The sequence below is a fragment of the Schistocerca gregaria genome, chromosome 7 (genome assembly GCF_023897955.1).
Source record: "Schistocerca gregaria isolate iqSchGreg1 chromosome 7, iqSchGreg1.2, whole genome shotgun sequence".
In the NCBI taxonomy this organism is placed as follows: Eukaryota; Metazoa; Arthropoda; class Insecta; order Orthoptera; family Acrididae; genus Schistocerca; species Schistocerca gregaria.
Genome location: NC_064926.1, coordinates 272814829 through 272837077, shown reverse-complemented (window position 1 = coordinate 272837077; position 22249 = coordinate 272814829). Strand labels below are relative to the sequence as shown.

Below are 22249 nucleotides of genomic sequence, written 5' to 3'. Positions count from 1 at the left end.
GGTGCACGGCCAGCACATCTTGGCACAGTGTTATGCCGTCCGAGTTATCTGGATACTTCCCACCAACACCAACCTATCCGAACTCTGGAGATGGGAACTCGCCCTTCAGCATATCCTCTCTTCTCAATATCCGCCAGGCGTCGACCTCCGCTAATTTCAAGTTGCCGCCGCTCATACCTCACCTGTCTTTCAACAACTTCTTTGCCTCTGTACTTCCGCCTCAACTGACATCTCTGCCCTTACTCTTACTATGTTTACAAGATATATAGGTCCTTAAAAACCTGTTGAATTCCTTAAACACCCTCTATGGGGGATTCTTCAGGATGAAATGTGGATACTAAAATGTGTTTGATTTGGTTAGAATCCACAAATTCTTTCCATTTACATCCAACAAAATATTAGTCATTATCTGTTAACATGACTTCTGTTTTTTCCCACTCTTACAAAATAACCCTCTTTGATTCTTATTATAACTGATCTGGCTGTAATGTTCTGTACAGCACACAATTTTATGCATTTGCTGAAAATATCATCCAGAACTACTATATACTTTAAGCCATCCTTACCTCTAGAATAGGGTCCATCCACAACCTGAGATAACTTTTCTAGAGGTGTTTTTCTTTTTTTTTTTTTTTTTTTTTTTTGACACAATGGGATGCATTTCAGTCTGTTTGGAGATGTTAGAATGCTTAGTTTTCTGGCAGACAATACACTTTATTACCACCTTTAGTACTCTTCATCTAAGGTTGGGGAAATAACAATATTTACCTAGTTTATCAGTGCACTCTGCAGTGCCATAATGGCCCCAAGTATTGTGTGTGCCAGATAAAATCATCCACATATTCCTCTGGCAAACACGCCACCATTGTTCTTATTCGAGATGGTCCCTATGGAACAGAACACCTTTGTGAATAGTGAAAAACCTTTTTAACTTTTCATCACCATAAGTTTTACGCTTGTCTTATTTCAGCGCGTGTTTTCTGTTGTAATTGCTCAAGGTGTTTACACACGTGGACATGGTATGGTTGGGAGTGTTTTGTCTTCCATAAACTTAGCTCTTATTTCACCTTCCTGCTCTAAAAGATTGTTAAATTCCTCTAAGCCATGTGGTGATTGAAAAGAGCATCAGCTATCATGTTCTGGTTTTCTTTTGTACACTGTTTCAAAATCGAATTCTTGAAGATACATACACTACCTAGCTGTCCATTGGTGTAGCAATTTACAAGTTAACAAAAATGATAGGGACTAATGGTTACAGTATACTTTTATGTGTTTACTCCAAAGGAAATATTCAACCGTTTTAACCCTTTTGTGGTTTTTACTCATTTTTTAAGAATTTATTAAGGTACCTCAGCTGTTACAGAATCTTATTTGGGTCAGAATTACAAATAGGCCTTTGAATAATTTTTAACTTGAATCATTTTCTCAAAAAAAAAAATCCTGAAAACGATTTTCCTCACAATGAAGCTACTAAAAATTAGTGTAAAATTTATGAACAAGGCTTATTTGCACCAGTATTTAAGACTAATGTATTGGAAATTAAATGTAACTCATTTTTGTCAATATGCAAACATGTGGTATACTTTATTATTTCCAACGAAAAATACATTTGCTACTTTGTGAATATTACTTACATTGCGTGAAATTTTCGAAAGCAAGGTGAAATGCAAAGTGGCACATTACAGGATGAACAAACATTTTGTTTGTTTTGCAGTGTCTTTTGTGCTGCAAAACATACACTGCCTCCTGGTCTTTTGCTCCTTGGGAATATGAGACCCGACATTCATAAGCCTTACTTCCTGTGGCACTGCAGTGACACCTCTTTTACTAGAACAGAAAGCAGGTGATGGGCCCTTCTTCATTCTTGATAAAGATCCATTTATCAACTGCCTTGCTAGTCTCATTTGAAATGACAGCTGGTTTGCATTTCATCTTGACAGTCGAAATAGTACATAAGAGTTGACGATAGCTAAGTCAACAAAAAAATAAAATAGTCGGGGCCACCATTTTACTGATTGCCTGCCAACCATATACCTTTCTTGTAGCTGGTCAAAATGATCTACTCCACCCATGGTACTATTATAAATGTGTACTACTTCAGGACATGAAATGCTGATTGTGGATCCATCTTTCAATTTTCTTTTGATGAATACAACATCATTAGGATTATGTGCAGTGGAAAGGAGACAGACTGCTTTGCTATCTTTCCACTTAACAGCAGCAACACCAGATTTGACAGCAAATGTAATTAAAAAATGGTTTACAGAGTTCCAGCACTACTCTTTCACACATTTGGCAATCTTTGAATCGCCCTCCACTGGAAGCAGATTTGCCTCTGTAGACATCAAAATTTGAAATAAAACCTGTGTTTGCATGAGCAAGACACCAAATTTTGAAACCTCTTTTTACAGGTTTCATGGGCATGTACTGTTTCAGGCTTGTTCTTCCTTTGAATGCTACCATTGACTCATCAACTGCAAGTGAAGCAGAAGGGTGATATTCTTTCAAACAGTTTTTGTTTAGGGCTGACATAAGTGGTCTGATTTTGTACAACTTGTCATAACCAGGATCATTTGTTGCTGGCTGAAACAAATTATCATTACAGTGAAGGTTCTCTATTATTTTCTTATAGTGAGCAAGTGTCATAACATTCGATACTGCATTTACATTTAGATATGGGTCTGAGCTCCATTAACTGGCTGCTTCAGATAATTTTGAATACCCATTACTATGATAATACCCAGAAGATCTTTTAGTTCCCGAACTGTGAGTTCCGTCCACTGTGCACTATTCTTCTGTTTGGCATACAAGCAGATCTCTTGCATCATCGAATCGTCAAATAATTTTTCAAAATGCACTAGTTCATTGTCTGCCAAAGCAAAGTTTACTGTTGGTTTTGGGTCGAACACCGAGGGTAAATTTAGTTCTTCAAAGTGAGTTACATCATCATCCCAGTGAGAATCTGTAAATTCACCAGTTTCATCGTCTTGCTCAAAATTCAATTCACTTTCACTTGCAACACTGATGTTTTCATCTATCAACGAATCTAGTTGCACATCACTGTTGACAATCTGTTCCATATAATTGTGTGTCCATGTTTCTAATGGTGTGCTTGGAGTAGACAAATGATCATGAGATGAAAAAACCTCCTCTATATCATCATCAGCTTCAATGTCCGATTCTTCTGGATTATCTGGCAGTGAAAATAAAAAAATCCAGGATCTCGCTGTCTTGCAGCATCTGCATAAAGTAACAATAATATGTCTTAGTTCTAAACCACATACTGTACTTTTACTAGCACAAAATGTTACAGAAAAAAGCTGTTTCTCTGAAATTTAAGTCCTACAACATCCTAACATAAAGGAACTATAGGGTCACACAATGGTTACCGGAATACTTGTGTCCCACTAACTATGCTAAAAAAATATTTTAGAAGTAAAATACGTTTTAGAAAGTGTAGTTGTCATTTGTAAATATCTAAGACATTGAAAATAGCAAAAATACTTACTTTGGACATTTTTAGTAGTCAGAATATGACAAAAACTGTCTCAAGATACAAGAAATTGAAGTATTAAAGTGGAAACTCACACGACAATGCACTACAACAGCCATAGCCTTATAAGAATTCCAGTGCCTCGATTTTTTTCTCAGTTCAGAAGAGCTGTCAGCAGATGGCAGGACTGAGCAGAAATATGCAACTCACTTCCCAGTGTTTTAAATAAGGCCCAAAATTAGTGGGATGTATGTGTCTCAGCAACCATGAAAGGGTTAAAGGATCAAATTGCAGCGAAACCCTCCAACCCCATAACCGAACATTAAATTTCAGCTTCGGGTAAGATGCGACTGTTAAAGCTAATTACTTTTGGGATGAGATTTTCTCTTCTTCTACCATTTGAAAATGGCATGCACCCAAACCTTGAGAAGATGCATTGGTGTGTAAGCAAAACTCCTTCTTAATGTCTGGTTGAGATAAAATAGTAGCATTTAATAAGGCTTTCTTATTGTTCTTGAAATCAGTTTGACACTGCTTGTCCCATAACAAAGGTCTGTTTTTCTGGAGAAGATTGCATAAAGCATCACTGTTCTTAAGTTAGTTAGGGATTAATTTCCTGAAAAATGAGATTAGGTTTAAGTATGCCTTTAATTGCCTATTGTTTCGAAGAACAGGACTGATCCTAATAGCATCAAGTTTTTTTATGATCTGGCAGTGTTCCTTCCAAAGAGATTATGTGTCCTATAAATTTTATCTTCTCTTGTCTGACATAAGATTTTTTGGTATTTGCTGTTACTCCGTGTTTGGCCCAAGTGGGTGTGGTGACTAAAAGGTCATCCATGTATACTGTTACCTTACTCAAAAGTTTGGGTCCTAGCACTTTGTCCAGAGCAGAGATAAATACACCTGCACTTGCGTTCAATTCAAATGGTAATACTTGAAATTTGAAGCTCCTGCCCTACATACGAAGATGGTATACTTCTGACTTTCTTCAAGTAGTTTTATTTGCCAGTAAGAGCATCAGAGATCAAGTATAGTAAGAAATTTAGCATCAGGGAATTTCATAAGTGTTCCTCTAAATTGTCTAGATGTGTTTCTGCTGGTACAATGATCTTATTAATGTTATGTGTGTCGAGGACCAAGTGCACCTTGCCATCTGGCTTACTCACAGCCCAAATAGGACTACAGTAAGGGGAAAATGGTGGTTGTACTATGCCCCATTGAAGCTTCCTGTTAGTCTCTTTTCTTACTGCTTGCCTCTTTGGCCATGGTATAGGATATAAAGTAGAACAAAACGTTTTGTGACAATATACTTCCATTTTGTATAAAAAATACTGGTCTTTTTTCAATTATGTGTATATAAGCAAGTATCAGTTCCCTAAGTTCCACTTTATGTTCTTTAGACAAGCACTTTTATTCGCCTACCTTCATGTTTATTGTGACGACATTTACCTCTTCTGTTACCGACTGTTCATTGCTCTATGTGTTAATAAACATGACTATGGGATTTGCCAATTTAATCTCAAAGACATGAGTAACTTCAGTTTTATGTCTATCAGTACTCCCTCTGATTATGCCCATTGCAAATAATTATTTTCATTCCAATTGATACACTTATGTCTCATGAATCTGAAATCAACAAAATCTGCATTTTCAACATTTGAAGAGTTATCCGCTTTTAGCAATAAGCAATTAAATTATCTCACAGAATATATTAATTCAAAACTGAGCTAGATCTACTATGTCCCATGCTCACTACAATTCTGACGTACTGTACTGATAAAACTGTAAATAGTGCATATCATTCCTCCTTTCATTTTCTTCCTAAATATGGGGTCACTTTTTGGGGAAACTATAAAGCAGTTATCAGTACAATCAAACTATAAAAAAAAGATTTTTAGAATCAAGTCAGATGCAAAGTCATGTAAAGCATTGTTTAAACTTTCTGGCATTCCTCCTTTACCAGGTATCTATATTATGGAAACTCTTATTTCCTTAAAAATAAATGTAATAGTTAAGGACAGTAAATTGCTGAAAACTGTGATATTCATGACCACTTTACCAGAGAAGAGAAAAACGTACATATGACCAAAATCAGTTCATCAAAATGGTCCTTTCAATGTGAGTGTTAAACTTCATAACTAACTCCCTCAAAACATAAAAGCAAATACTGAGAACAGTCTCCTTAAAGTCATATTTACAGAATCTCTGTGTTTACTCCATTGAAGAATATTTAAATGTATGAAGCTTATTAGATACATATTTAAGTGTATGAAGTACATTACTTGTAATTTTAAATATGTCGCAACTGGTGTGCTTAGAATTAACTTTCATCTGTATACATATAAACCTACTTGTCCATAGTATTATGTATAAACTGCTTTTGTAGACAACAAGACTAATAAAAATAAAATGCAGTATAAAATTCATTTACACCTGTCAATAAGGAAGTATTGCTGATGGTGAGATACACATGATGTGAGTGATCTCTGCAGCAGTCTATGTCTCATTTTTGTAGGAGAACTTGTTAGTATAATCACAGAAAGGTTCAAATTGGAGTTCTACATTAAAACAGTACTTGAGAAAGACGCAAGATACTTCACTTCTAGACAATGTGAAAAGTAAACAACCATAATTTGTGAATGTTATATACATGAATTCAAGTAAATTTTAGCTTATGTTCACGAAAAGCAACATGTCCTTCCTTGTCTTTTGCTCAATTATCCTTATACTCTGAATCTTTCAGCAAGTTACCCCCAGTTTACTGATAACTGATATCATTCCTAATGAAATGGAATTTGCCATTAAGTTCTGATTGTGGCTTTTCTCACAAGCATCAGAGTTGTATAAGGGAAGACCATGAAACTAATTCTGTCCTTACAATAAATGTTAAACAAAATATGAAAATCACATTTAAAGGGTAACATACATAGATTATTTTTAAAAAGGTAAATCTTTTAAACATGCCAAAACTGGTAATTTTATTTCTATATTCACACAAAGACAGTTATTTAAAAAAATTCTGTAACATTATTGAATCAGCTGTGCTTGCATAGATGTGTGTAATTCCTTTGCCTACTGTGCATTAGATCATCATCACCATCATTATCATCAGCCATTTGGCATTCACTTCCAGAAAAATATTTCGTACAGACATCGCAATTCAATACAGTTTTCATTTATATGCATAAGTACATGTTGTTAGTGCATGGCATTTAATGTCACCTACCTATCTTCCACTGTGTTTTCATCTCATTATTTTACTGCCCATCAGAATTTCTGTGATAAATCTAACATCTATTTGCATGGCTACTTGTTACACTTATGTTCATTTCATTTACATTATGATTTTGTACAATATGTCACTAGCACAGATAAGCTACAGCAACTAATTGATGAACTTAGTATAACAAGTTTGAAGGTAAGCCTGAAAGTCAATGACAGTATGGATAAAATAGTGTATAATCAACACATCAAAAATGAAAAGGTACAAATTAACATGAAGTCAAAGAACGAACTGATGAGTTTTTGTATTTAGAGCAGCAGAAGACACCAACTGGCTGGATATGACAAGAAACAAACAGAACATTAAAAATTTCATGGAGAGAGAGAGAGAGAGAGAGAGAGAGAGAGAGAGAGAGAGAGAGAGAGAGAGAGAGAGAGGGAGAGAGGAAACGAATAAAATGGGAATGAAACAATCTGTAGTGCATAACATAATTATGCGGAGTCATATAGATATGTAAAACTTGGAATAAAATTAATATATTTTTAAATATTTTTGTTGGGGTATTTGCACACAAAACAGTAGTCAGAAGTACAAAAAAACTAAGGATGCTACATTCAACAATGGATATCTCATGAATGAAGTGTATTATAAAAAAAAAAAACACTAAACTAATCATTCAGATAATAATTGCACACTACACTTGACATCCCTAATACATAATAATAGAATAAATGAAGGCCTTCCAAAATCAGTAATAAAAATAAATGATTCAAATTTGTAGCATAAATCTATTTTGCAGTAAATAACCTTCCTGACAATTTGTTCAACCTCATAAACATGAAGATTGTAACACATGAATAACAAAATGTTCTTCTGCTTGTGTCTCAGAGGTGCTCCTAAGAATGTCATGTGTGGGAATATGTGGTTCTGATGTCCACTATGTACAGCATGGCCGTATTGGAGACTACGTGGTGAAGAAACCTATAGTTCTTGGCCATGAAGGAGCAGGAGTTGTCATTAAACTTGGACCTGGTGTTAAAAATCTAAAAGTTGGTAAGTTTCCTGTCAATATTTCCTGTGGCAAGTAATGTTGGCGTGTTATTATTATTTCAAAAAGAAATTCACTCAGTTTGATTTCTTAAAATATTATTATTATTCTAAAATTAGTACATTTTGAATATCTGTGTGTATATGTTATGAGGTATCTAACATTTATTTCCTGCTGGACAGTTACTGTAAGAGGTGACCAAAAAATTTCCATTTGAGAGTGCTGTTGCAGCATATATGCAATGTGCCTCTGATGTGGGTATATAAGTGCCAACATGTAAAAAAGGGATTAGTGTGGTATTTGTGTCTTTCCAACAGGCATACAGTAAATGTGGAAATTTGAATTGCCAAATGCCTTCAATCAGGACAAACACACTGTTATTCTTTTCTTGGCTGCCAAAGGACAGACACTGCTAGACATACACTAGAGAATGAAGAATGTGTTCGGGGCAGCATGTCTCTTGAAAACCATCATTGTGGAATGGTGTGCCAAGTTCTGTGCTGGTGATGATTCAATACAAGACACTGGTTGATCTGGGAGGCCAACCTTATTAACGCCAACTTAAGGACATACACTCAAATACCCACCCTATAATCCTGATCCCTCCCCATGTGATTATCATTTATTCGGTTCTTTATAAAAGGCCTTGAAAAGTCACTAATTCCTGTTGGATGAGGATATGCAGCAGGCAATTATGACAGATGGATGTGGTGTTTTACCAGACACATATCTTCAACCTAGTACATCAATGGGTTGACTGCTTCAATGTTCATGGCAATTTCACATGATTACCATACAACTTCTGGGCTGTACTGTCTTCAAATAAAAACTTTTTGATCAGCCCTTATACATATGACGGTTTCTTATTTTAGAAAACTAGTTTTGTGTTCTCTTGTGTAATATTTTAGGTGTCTAAAAGAAAAATAAATAACAAAAATTTTGACATTTCATTTAAATGCTGTAATTGGATTAGATAAAAAAGACAGGAAAATTATAATTATGTTAAGAGTGATATCAAAAAGTTTGAAGCTGTTTATCTTGCTACGTTTATCGTGGAGTCATCTTCCATGGACCACACAAATCCAATCTGGGCCAAGGATGGATTATATGATAACATATCCAAGTTTCAGACTTAAGCATTCTGTCCTGTAAACAAAAATTAACATGAAATAGGAAGAGATGAAAGATATCATCAAACCAGACAACAGGCTAATGATTTTGTGACAATATTTGCAAAAATTGGCATTAATTAGCTAAAAAGCATTCTACCCATATCCTAGAACCACTCTGGACTGGAACAACTAGGGTTTTGACTATATCTTTATGCCCTGCCACAACTTGAGAACATTAAATTGCTTTTTCAACAACAACCAAATTGAGAATCCAACAAAGAGAAACAAAATGTAACATAGAGAAGAATGGAATAGCAGAAAGTTCAGTAAACAAAGTAGTCATGGATGTTCTAGGAAAGAAAGTAAAATTTAGGAGAAAGAAAGGCATGAAGATCTGGATTGAAGAAATTGAAGATGCTTTTGGGGAAAAATATATAGCATACAGAACACTTTTAGGCAATTCTAGAGCATAGATTCAAGAAGTGTATCAGATAAAGAGAAGTACAGCAAAGAAACTTGTAAAGAATAACCCATTAAGATTAATAGGATTAATTCATTTCAAAACTGAAAATGATGTTGACACTCTTTCTCTCACAAGATGATGAAAATGTCACCTAAAGAAAAGAAAGACACTATGAAACAAAATGTGATTGATGAGGAATCCTGGAACTCATATTATGGAAATCTGTGGTATGAAGATGAGGATTCTAAGGTAGAGATATATACAGATGAATCTCACCCGATCAGACAATATCTCTCCTGAGGAGTTTATCAACTTGATCAAAGCCTTAAAAACATAAAAGCAGAAGGAATGGATGGGAAATATAGAAGAAGCCTCTTGCATGTTAGACTCATGTTTCTGCTGAATATATGCTAGAGATATGGAAGAATAACTACGAGCTGACTAAAATTGAAGCTCATTCCTATTTACAAGAAAGGTAATGGGAATGAGTGTGAAAATTATGTGGTCAACAGTTTGCTGGAAAATACCTAAAAACATACTCAAGAATAATTAATAGTTGGCTTAAGGACATGAAAGAGTCTATCATCAGCAAAGATCAGATGGGGTTTCGATGGGGCCACTCTACAGTAAATGCCATTTTTGTATTGAAACAAATGATTGAGTAAAGATGGAACCGAATTTCGAAACTCTCATCATCTTCACTGATTTTCAGATGGAATTCAATGTGTCTCTGATCATCACTTTTAATATATTTGTGGACAAGGTCATAGTGAGACGGAAACAAAGTTTTGAGTGTAGTATAACACTCTCCCCATTGCATAGATTATGTAATATTTTATATGCAGATGATATTATTGTCCAACAGACAGAAGATAATTTATAAAGGGAGCTCTAATCTTAAGAAATGTAGCAGTAGGATAGAAACTGATAATAACTCCAAATAAATCATACGTAATGGCATTTATGGGAAAGACATGAAAAGATCCAAATTCGAGATAAATGGCAAAATATTGAGGTGGGTACCCACCTTCAGGTATTATAAACTGCTTCCATCATTTCAGTTATAAATATACAGAGACACATATGAACTCAGCTTACCAAGATTTATTCTCTTAATTAGATAGATTCCCAAGTGACAACCAACAGTAAACAAATAACTTTCAAAAACTAGAACTAAGAGTACACATGAAGCAAATCTGGCCAGTCAGCCAAAGAATAACACATGTGTCTGCAATCACTGTCTGAATTTTGTGCTCCTAGCAGCTTGAATACATGTCTGCCAAATTTGCATTGTTGACATGCTATATTGCTGTTGACAACTGGCAACAGGCTTTTTTAGTACTTGGCCACACAAATTTCTCTGTCATCAGTTTAATGGTGGCATTACCACCAGATAAGATCCTTTGTGTCTAGCAGCTGCACTTGTTTGATCTGGGCCATTGTGAAAGTATTGTAGCAGCTGCTCATCTACAACTTGTGCTACTCTAAATTGATCATAATTTATTGTGAAAGAGATTGTGCTGACTCTAGAAAAACAATCAGTCACCACATTTTATGCACCTCTTAAATATCTCTGCCCTCTCTTTAAGAGGACTAATACTGTGTGAGAAAATGGTCATCTGTTTTTGATGCAGAACACATTTTGCCTCATTTATTACCAGGCCATATTCTGTTGAACACTACCTTACAGTGTTCCTCATGTCATTCTGCTATCGTCAGAAATATCAAAATATCATCCAGGTAGGCGAAACAGGAATCCAAGACTCTTAATACTTTGTCTACAAACCTCTGCCTTTAAATCAAAATGGCATGAATTGATATTCAAAGAGACTAAAAGGCATTATCATACCAGTCTTGAAAATATCTTCCTTTGCAACTGGAATCTGGTTAAAAGCTTTCTTCCAGTCCACCACTCCCAAAATTGTAGCTTCATCTAAAATACGCGTGAAATCATTTGGGTTGGGTATGGGGTAGCAGTCAGGGATTATTTGTACATTTAGAGTGCAGTAATCCCTGCAGGACCTCTAGATGCTGTCTTTCTGTTTTTACTATATGTAATGATGATACCCACAGATCTTCATATGATGCCTGCGTGTAACATGTCTTCATTTGATTTCTTCACTGCCAAGAAATGGTAGGGTTCTAGTCTCCATGATCATGGAGCACGGAGAGAACAGTTAACCAGTTGTCATCTTGATGTGATGCACTGTGGTATGCAATACTTTCTGTAATTGACTATCTCTTTTGTAGCTCTTCGACTAAACAAACTACTGGCTGAAGTGAAAGTATTGTTAGCATTTCTGCCTATAGTACTCATTACCACTTCACTGTTCCTCTTAATTTGCACTGTATTTAGCTTTACCTCTAGTCCTTAGTGGTGTATGAAGTCTGCACCTAATATCAGTTCATTTCCATGCCAGTATGAGCCTTTAATTGAACTTTTTACTGAAGCCCATGTCTGCTGTCAAATCACACTCAGCATAAGCTGTGATGGGCAATTTGTTAGTTGCTTTAAGGTGGATAGTTGCATGCACCACTATGGTCTTATTTTGCCTGAATGGCAGCACACTTATGTCTGAGCCTGAATCAGTTAAGATAGCACCAACCTGCCTTCTTGTATTTTACTTACATATAGTGCCTTAATGAGAGCAGGCAGGCTTACTTCAGTGTTTGTATGGATGTGATAAATTTGTCACAAATAACTGGACTTATCTTTACTGCTGGGTCTTGGCTACAGCTGATTACTGTCACCACTGGTATCTGCAGAAGTAGCACCGACTCCTTCATCTACACTTCAATGCTCTTTTGGAACATGGAGCTTTCTGTGCCTACTACTGGCTATTTAGGCCATTTGGGAAGGAGCCATGAGATGCACACCTGATGGCCTGATCACCAAAAGGCTTGTGGTACCCAAAAAACCTCCATGTACCACCTGGCAGTCTGTTTGACTCTGCTGCCTGGATGAATATCCCTCTTCTTTACCTTTCCTTGTTGTGGATCCACTTATTTGATGCCAATGCCAGTAATGCTTCTGTACTGCATCCATCTGATATTTCAGACAAGAGCTACTGTTTGATGTTGGTCTGTTGTTTATCCTGTATAGCTGCGGTCTCTACAATGGTTATGTTGTTAGCACTTGTGTTACTGTTGAGATACTGGACTGCCCCGCTATAGCATGCACCTTGTCTGCTGCTGCCAGCACAGAATTACCATCACACTTCTCACATATCACTACCATAGTTTTCAGTGAAAGCAATAGTTGTGTTAACCATACACAGTAGTTGTGTTAGGCATACACATTATAGTGTTTGATAAGACATTGCTTCTAATCCATTATATTTCTCAGATGTCACCAGAATTGAGAGGGCATTCTGTTGCCAATCAAATCATTTGTTGCATTCATTGGTCCAACGACTTACACATATGTCAAACCAAATTGTCTTTCAAGTGTAGTTACTATTGTTGTAAGGGTGGGGGGCTCTGAGCTCATAGAAATCTTGTATCATTGCTCCATCTTAATCCGTTATATTACTAACTACAATAGCAAGATAATTTTTGGAACTGCTAAGTCTGAAAGCTAGGGCAAAGGCTCTTCTTCTCCATGTTTTGAATGATTCTACCTCTTAATGGTTTTTATGCATTCATTCATGTATGCACTTCAATGCCATTACTCCATTTTTTCTTCTGCTGTAGAGCTGCCAACATCAGTTTCTCATTTTCCCATTTCCTTGCATCACCATGTATAATTCAATGAATATTCATTTATCATCTATTAAAGAAAATTATTTATGCAATATCTCAAATTTTTATTTTTGAAACATCAAAGTTTATTTATGTGTAATCAAACAGGCATGTCCCTGTTTTTGCTCAAACTAAGTATTACATTTTAAATCATCACATAAGATTCTTCACACTTATAATCACAAACTGAGCATCTAGTTTAATATTTAAGTTCATTGTAACAGTAATTATATGATAATTTAAAAATTCTATTTTAGTGTAATGACTATAGTTTAGATGTTTTTTGGGCTGAAAACTTCTGACAAAATCTGCAGAGTTTATGGAGACAGAATACTTGTATTGGATAGTTATATGCACCAAAATTAGCAGCAGATTTTCTTGTTCCCTCACACAGAAATGTTTTTCAGGTGACCGTGTTGCTGTGGAGCCAAGTATTCCATGCAGAAGATGTTACTATTGTAAGCATGGAAGGTACAATTTATGTACCGATATGTCCTACTGTGCAACACCACCTGATGATGGAAATCTTATTTATTATTACAAGCATCCATCTGATTTCTGTCATAGGTATGCAAACTTCATATATGAAGCTCAGTTTTTCAAACTTAGGATTTGCTAGAAGTTTATACTTGAAGGGTAACATGTATCCTGTATTTATAAAATTAGTAATTGTGACAAGTGATGAAACCATATGTTATCAAACAAAAAAGATTTATAATAAACATCAAGTTGATTGTTCCATATCAGTACCCTGAAAGAAATTATGTTATGTTGTGGTTTAAATGTCTAAGGTAAAAAACAAAGGTAACAAAGTCTATATAAACTGACTCAATGTTTTGAAGCGAAGAATCAGTGACTGAACAAATGTGCAGTACAATTCAATGTTATATTTTGGGATAACTCAATAGTACCATTCAGTAAAGTGGTAAATTTAAGTATTGAAAAGGAATATGAATGAAAGTGGTAACTTTAAGTATTGAACAAGGAATATGAATGAAAGTCAACTTAAATTCCCATTTAACTTCCATTCATGGCCTTTTATTTTTATTATTCTTTTATTCATACTTAATATTTCATAGATTGCTTCCCTAATGAGTTCAAGATGGTAAGGCAAAAAATGAGTTTGTAGTTAGAAGTTGTTGCTTATGTAGGTATCTTTTACATGTTGAAGCTACTAATGCACATTTAAATTTTCTATTAAATAAATCTAAAGTCAATGACTGATAAAAATAGATCAAGAGATGATGGCAATAATCCAATTATTTTTTTATGTGAGATCTTCCACAACTTTCTACAACTGGACATAGTATGTTCCTAAAGTGCAAAAACCTTTTTAAAATTGAAAATTAAGCAACATACAGTGTAATATAAATTTTTAACTGGAGACAGGGTACTGTAAATAACTTAATAGAGTACGTCACTTGTCACTTGATGGAGAATCAACAGTATCTTCATTTTTCATGAGTCGGATATAAAGTCCAAATCAACTACAGTAGAAAACAACTAGTATGATATCGGAACAGATGTGAAACTCATTCATAACAAATACTGCAACTCTTAATCTCAGCAAAACTTCTGTTTATTAACCTAAACATGAATAAAAACAGCTTCCTGTTGTTAGAAATAGAAGTTATTACTCATACATCAAATTACATTAACCAGCCCATGTCTTAACTAGTGAGATTGCTAAGTATGGGAACCTCCACCAACTTAGCCCTTTGCTCCTCCCCCCCCCCCCCTTCCACTCCCTCCAGCCATTGGCTTTGTACTTGCAAAAGTTAGGATAATTTGGTGTACTTTTAGTTATATATATGTCTATTCATCTGTTGGGGAAATAAATAGTTTACCTCATGAAGATAAGTAATAACCAACAGTTCTGTGTCTTAATTTACAAGAGTTTCCTCAACTGAATTTTGCTTTTGACACAGTGGATCACCTTTTTGACATCTCATTTTCTTCAGTTTGTCTGTGGCCTGGTATCTGGGCCTGTCATTTTTTTCATCATTTGGAATTTTTTTATTGCTTTTGCCAGTTTTAAGCATCTCCAATGTTATGCACAGTTGGATGACTATTAATTGTAATAATGTTCATTAGGTAAAAAATATTGGCTGGTATCCTAGTAGCTTTAAAGAAAAAATACTCATCCTGGGTTTGAGGATCTCCTTCAGTCTGTTGTTTGAATTTCTGCTGTCTGAAACCTGATCCTTTTGTAGGTCTGGAAACCTGATAGGTTGACATGTTTATTGAATAACATAGATGATAAACTGATTTGTATGTAATTTTCATATTTAATAGTTATAGATGTCTTGTTGCCATAAATTATAATGTACACTCAGTGAAATACATTCTGTTTGTACACAACTCAAATTTACAATTTGTCCAATAACTGAGCACAATAGAAAAACTTTCTTCCCACCAGCAGCCACACAACCCCACTTGCACCCTGTTAACATCATTTTAAAGTACTTCAGTAAAGATATACTCGTACTGAGATCAAAACATAGAACATTAAATCAAAAATAATTTACAGAAAATGAAATTCACTCAACTGCACAATAGAACAAATATGATAACATATAGTCACACAAATAAAGTTAATCTTTTTGTAGTCCAGTAATCTTATGAAATTTGATATTTAATAACAGGGCTTAATTGTTTTAATAAAACATATATTACTATATAATCAGAGTTTAAAACATTTCAAATAAGAAGGAAAAGATGGAAAAAAGGATAAGATTGTAAATTTCAGAATATACATGGTCCTGACTGGTTATTGCATGTTACACAGTCTTTATGACCTGCTTAATGAACCTCTTTCTTTGTACGATAATGATTTTGCTTCATTTGGCTACCATTTTAGCAATAATTTTTGTTTATGTAGATATATTTTTTCTTGATTTGGTGAACATTGTTCAGTGTTTAGCAATCTATTTTTTGTTGTATTGACATTAACTTAATATACATAATTTCAAACAAAGAAATAGAGGGGCTCGCTAGTACTTACCTCAGCTCAGTACAGCTGATAGAAACACAAAAAACAACCGAAAATTTAAGTTCCTAGCTTTCGGAATAAATGTTCCTTCATCAGGGAGGAGAGAGGGGAAAGAAAGGGAAGAAGGGAAAGTGGATTTAGTTACTCACAACCCAGGTTATGAGTCAACAGGGAAAGGAAAACAGGGAGGGTAGCAAGGATGGAGGCATGGTTGTCAGAGGGAAGTCAAAGACATAAATTCACTCCCAGTTTTTCCACAAATTTAAGCCCTGAGTCAGTATAGCTGAAATGAAACAACTGTCTTTTTCTGCAAAAGTAAGCAATAACACTGAGTTCAGCAGGTAACTGAACATCTTGCAGATAATTCTTTAAAAATCTTCTACATTATATTATTTATCAATAAAGAAAATAAATTTATGATTAGGTATGAGTTGCAAAAGAAGGAAGTACCATATTTACCCTATTACAAGACGAGTCTGAATATAAGATGATCCCCATTTTTTTTTAACATGCTTCTTGATAAAATATTATTTTTAATGTATTCTGAGCAATTGAAATTATAAACTGTTTTTATTGACATAAAGGACCTACCAAAAAGTTAACATTATATCTGTTGTTGTGGTCTTCAGTCCTGAGACTGGTTTGATGCAGCTCTCCATGCTACCCTATCCTGTGCAAGCTTCTTCATCTCCCTGTACCTACTGCAACCTACATCCTTCTGAATCTGCCTAGTGTATTCATCCCTTGTTCTCGCTATATGATTTTTACCCTCCACGCTGCCCTCCAATACTAAATTTGTGATCCCTTGATGCCTCAGAACATGTCCTACCAACCGATCCCTTCTTCTAGTCAAGTGGTGCCACAAACTTCTCTTCTCCCCAATCCTATTCAATACCACATCATTAGTTATGTGATCTACCCATCTAATCTTCAGCATTCTTCTGTAGCACCACATTTCGAAAGCTTCTATTCTCTTCTTGTCCAAACTATTTATTGTCCATGTTTCACTTCCAAATATGGCTACACTCCATACAAATACTTTCAGACAAGACTTCCTGACACTTAAATCTATACTCGATGTTAACAAATTTCTCTTCTTCAGAAATGCTTTCCTTGCCATTGCCAGTCTACATTTTATATCCTCTCTACTTTGACCATCATCAGTTATTTTGCTCCCCAAATAGCGGAACTCCTTTACTACTTTAAGTGTCTCATTTCCTAATCTAATTCCCTCAGCATCACCTGACTTAATTCAACTACATTCCATAATCCTTGTTTTGCTTTTGTTGATGTTCATCTTATATCCACCTTTCAAGACACCATCCATTCTGTTCAACTGCTCTTCCAAGTCCTTCGCTGTCTCTGACAGAATTACAATGTCATCGGCGAACCTTATGGTTTTTATTTCTTCTCCATGGATTTTAATACCTACTCCAAATTGTTCTTTTGTTTCCTTTACTGCTTGCTCAATATACACATTGAGCAACATCGGGGAGAGGCTACAATCCTACTCACTCCCTTCCCAACCACTGCTTCCCTTCCATGCCCCTCGACTCTTATAACTGCCATCTGGTTTCTGTACAAATTGTAAATAGCTTTTCGCTCCCTGTATTTTACCCCTGCCACCTTCAGAATTTGAAAGAAAGTATTCCAGTCAACATTGTCAAAAGCTTTCTGTAAGTCTACAAATGCTAGGAACATAGGTTTGCCTTTGCTTAATCTAGCTTCTAAGACAAGTCGTAAGGTCAGTATTGCCTCACGTGTTCCAATATTTCTATGGAATCCAACCTGATCTTCCCCGAGGTCAGCTTCTACTAGTTTTTCCATTCGTCTGTAAAGAATTCGTGTCAGTATTTTGGAGCCGTGACTTACTAAACTGATAGTTTGGTAATTTTCACATCTGTTAATACCTGCTCTCTTTGGGATTGGAATTATTATATTCTTCCTGAAGTCTGAGGGTATTTCGCCTGTCTCATACATCTTGCTCACCAGATGGTAGAGTTTTGTCAGGACTGGCTCTCCCAAGAATGTCAGTAGTTCTAATGGAATGTTGTCTACTCCCGGGGTCTTATTTCGACTCAGGTCTTTCAGTGCTCTGTCAAACTATTCACGCAGTATCATATCTCCCATTTCATCTTCATCTACATCCTCTTCCATTTCCATAATATTGTCCTCAAGTATATCGTCCTTGTATAGACCCTCTATATACGCCTTCGACCTTTCTGCTTTCCCTTCTTTGCTTAGAACTGGGTTTCCATCTGAGCTCTTGATATTCATACAGGTGGCTCTCTTTTTTCCAAAGGTCTCTTTAATTTTCCTGTAGGCAGTATCTATCTTACTCCTAGTGAGATAAGCCTCTGCATCCTTACATTTGTCCTCTAGCCATCCCTGCTTAGCCATTTTGCAATTCCTGTCGATCTTATTTTTGAGACATTTGTATTCCTTTTTGCCTGCTTCATTTACTGCATTTTTATATTTTCTCATTTCATCAATTAAATTCAATATTTCTTCTGTTACCCAAGGATTTCTACTAGCCCTAGTCTTTTTACCTACTTGATCTTCTGCTGCCTTCACTACTTCTTCCCTCAGAGCTACCCATTCTTCTTCTACTGTATTTCTTTCCCCCATTCCTGTCAATTGTCCCCTTGTGCTCTCCCTGAAACTCTGTACAACCTCTGGTTTAGTCAGTTTATCCAGGTCCCATCTCTTTAAATTCCCATCTTTTTGCAGTTTCTTCAGTTTTAATCTACAGTTCATAACCAATAGATTGTGGTCAGAATCCACATCTGCCCCTGGAAATGTCTTACAGTTTAAAACCTGGTTCCTAAATCTCTGTCTCACCATTATATAATCTATCTGAAACCTTTTAATATCTCCAGGGTTCTTCCATGCATACAACCTTGTTTTACGATCTTGAACCAAGTGTTGGCTATGATTAAGTTACGCTCTGTGAAAAATTCTACCAGGCGGCTTCCTCTTTCTTTTCTTACCCCCAATCCATATTCACCTACTATGTTTCCTTCTCTCCCTTTTCCTACTGACGAATTCCAGTCACCCATGACTATTAAATTTTCAGCTCCCTTCACTATCTGAATAATTTCTTTTATTTCATCATACATTTCTTCGTCATCTGCAGAGCTAGTTGGCATATAAACTTGTACTACTGTGGTAGGCATGGGCTTTGTATCTATCTTGGCCACAATAATGCATTCACTATGCTGTTTGTAGTACCTTACCCTTATTCCTATTTTCCTATTCATTATTCAACCTACTCCTACATTACCCCTATTTGATTTTGTGTTTATAACCCTGTATTCACCTGACCAGAAGTCTTGTTCCTCCTGCCACTGAACTTCACTAATTCCCACTATATCTAACTTTAACCTATCCATTTCCCTTTTTAAATTTTCTAACCTACCTGCCCGATTAAGGGATCTGACATTCCACACTCCGATCCGTAGAATGCCAGTTTTCTTTCTCCTGATAATGACATCCTTTTGAGTAGTCCCCACCCAGAGATCTGAATGGGGGACTATTTTACCTCCTGAATATTTTACCCAAGAGGACGCCATCATCATTTAACCATACAGTAAATCTGCGTGCCCTCAGGAAAAATTACAGCCGTAGTTTCCCCTTGCTTTCAGCCGTTCGCAGTACCTATTCCAAACTTATCCCAGTTGTAGATTGTCTATTTGGTGATAATAAATAAAATAAATCTTGATAATAAATAAAATTAAAGAAAAGAAATGGTTTACATTAATTTTCAAAACATTCTTTTCTAGCTTTTTTGCTTTATACCCCTGTAGTCTGTGGTATCACTACTTGTAATCATCTTCATAGTCATCCTAAAATTGTCATCATCATCATCATCATCATCATCATCCTTATAGCATGGTTGTGAAATTTATATCTCCGTTGTGATAAATATATGGCTGTTTCTTTCAAATACACACATCAAAAAAGTTTTGCATCACCCAGGCTCCCAGAACTCCTGAAGATAGATGTTGACTGTGAATATTGTCTCACATTCACAGTTGCTTTGAGTGTTCAGAAGAGACATCACTAAACCCACCCAAAGATGTAAACAACCATGCATGAGCAGAACCTATTGGATGGAGGGGGTCCGACAGCTGATCAGTTCCAGTCATTCCACCAGGAAGGAGGTACACAGCTCATGTTGTCTGTAGTTCAACCATGCCTAGACGGTCAATACAACAGTTCGATGGCATCCCCATTGTTACTTTGTACCAGGAAGGGCTCTCAACAAGTGAAGTGTCCAGGAGCCTCGCAGTGAACCAAAGCGATGTTGTTTGAACATGGAGGAGATACAGAGAGACAGGAACTCCGTAGACGTCAAAGTGTACAGGAGAACGAAGGGCACACGGGGCACAGAGTATATCATAAGCCTACACATACTGACAGGTATCTGCATGCCCAATCCTACCACCACCCAGCACGGAAGAACTCTGTCATCCGCTCTTTGGCAATCCGTGCGCAGCACCTAAGTGATGCTCAAAACATCACACCTGAGCTCAAAAGGTTATGCACAACATTTTTAGCCAATGGCTACAGCCGTAAGTCAATAAACACAGCCTTGATGACGAACACAAGCAAGAAAGATAAGCAGGAAATAGACAAACTGCAGCCAACAGTACACTTACCCTATGTGAAAAACGTTACTGAACGAATAGGCAAACACCTTCGTTGCATTGGGGTGCAGCCTGTCTTCTATAGTGGTTGTAGGATCCAGGACATGCTAGGCTCCACCAAGGACAAGGTGGATGCATTACACACTGTAGGCATTTACAAGGTGGAATGCGAATGTGGAGAGACATACATGGGCGAGACTGGTAGGCCAATAGCAATGCGCATTTGGGAGGACGAGAATTATATTCGTCTAGGGCAAGACAACAAATTCACAGTGGCAGAACATCACCATCACTGCGGAAAAGAAATAAAATTCAGCAAAGCGTGTGTGTTGGCCAAGCAGCCAATTATGACGAAACGCAAAATCAGAGAGGCCTGTGAAATACTTAAACACCCGAACAACATGAACAGGGAGGATAGACTCAGGCTTCCCCATCTTGGCTGCCAGCAATCAGAGCCCAACAGACCACACTGTCAACATGAGGCACGAGCACTACCGGCGAGTAACTGCCACCGTGTGGCCGACATCCAGCAGTTGGTAAACAGCAGGAAACTTCTCATTCGATTGTGGCCACCAATCAAGGTACATAACACAAGAGTGAATGGACAATAAAGGTCACGTTCTCCCTCCACCACAATAACCTATTTAAAATAAAGATCCCTCTCCTTCTTCCTTAAGTGACCAATAAACTAACTACCTTTTTAAAATCATGATGTAATGGCATGTGCAGAGAACACTAACAACAAAATATAAAGGACACTGCATAGCTAGAATGCACCATTAGGCCCAGAAGAAGGCCGCTGCAATCGTGGCGAAACGTTGGCTTTTCTATAGCAGCAGTAGTTTTTACAGTATGATGTGGTAGAAAACCCAGAAAACTTTTATGTCGACTAACTCTGGGTGCGGAAGCCTATGCAATTACATTGGAGACATGTTTGGAGGCAACCCAGTCATGCTGAATGCCTTAGACACATCGTTCAGCAAGGACAGCAAGGTGAAGGTTCCCTTTCTGTTTTGGGATGGCATTATGTGGGGCTGACGTACACTGCTAGTTGTCATGTAAGGTGCCGTAACGGCTGTACCATATATGAATGCCATCCTCTGACCAGCAGTGCAACCATATCAGCAGCTTATTGGCAAGGCATTGGTCTTCATGGACAATTTGCACCCCCATCATGCCCATCTTGTGAATGACTTCCTTCAGGATAACAACATCACTTGACCAGGGTGGCCAGCATGTTTTCTAGACATGAACCCTATCAAACATGCCTAGGATAGATTGAAAAGGGCTATTTATGAATGATGTGACCCACTAACCACTTTGAGAAACCTATGCCAATCACCTGTTGAGGAATGGGACAATCAGGACCAACATTGCCTTGATGAACTTGTGGATAGTATGCCATAATGAATACAGGTATGCTTCAATGCAAGAGGATGTGCTGCTGGGTTTTATAGGTACTGGTGTGCACAGAAATCTGGACCACCACCTCTGAAGGACTTGCTATATGGTGGAACAATATGCA

General features: G+C 36.6%; 1 protein-coding gene across 1 annotated transcript in view; it reads left to right on the top strand.

Annotated features, from left to right (window-relative positions):
• LOC126281975 (sorbitol dehydrogenase-like) overlaps window positions 1-22249 on the top strand; it is a 104574-nt gene that overhangs the window by 42778 nt on the left and 39547 nt on the right. Inside the window, exons 3-4 of the mRNA XM_049981352.1 lie at window positions 7608-7772; window positions 13491-13650. Of these exons, the coding sequence (XP_049837309.1) occupies window positions 7608-7772; window positions 13491-13650 (325 nt within the window). The remainder of the gene's footprint in view (window positions 1-7607; window positions 7773-13490; window positions 13651-22249) is intronic.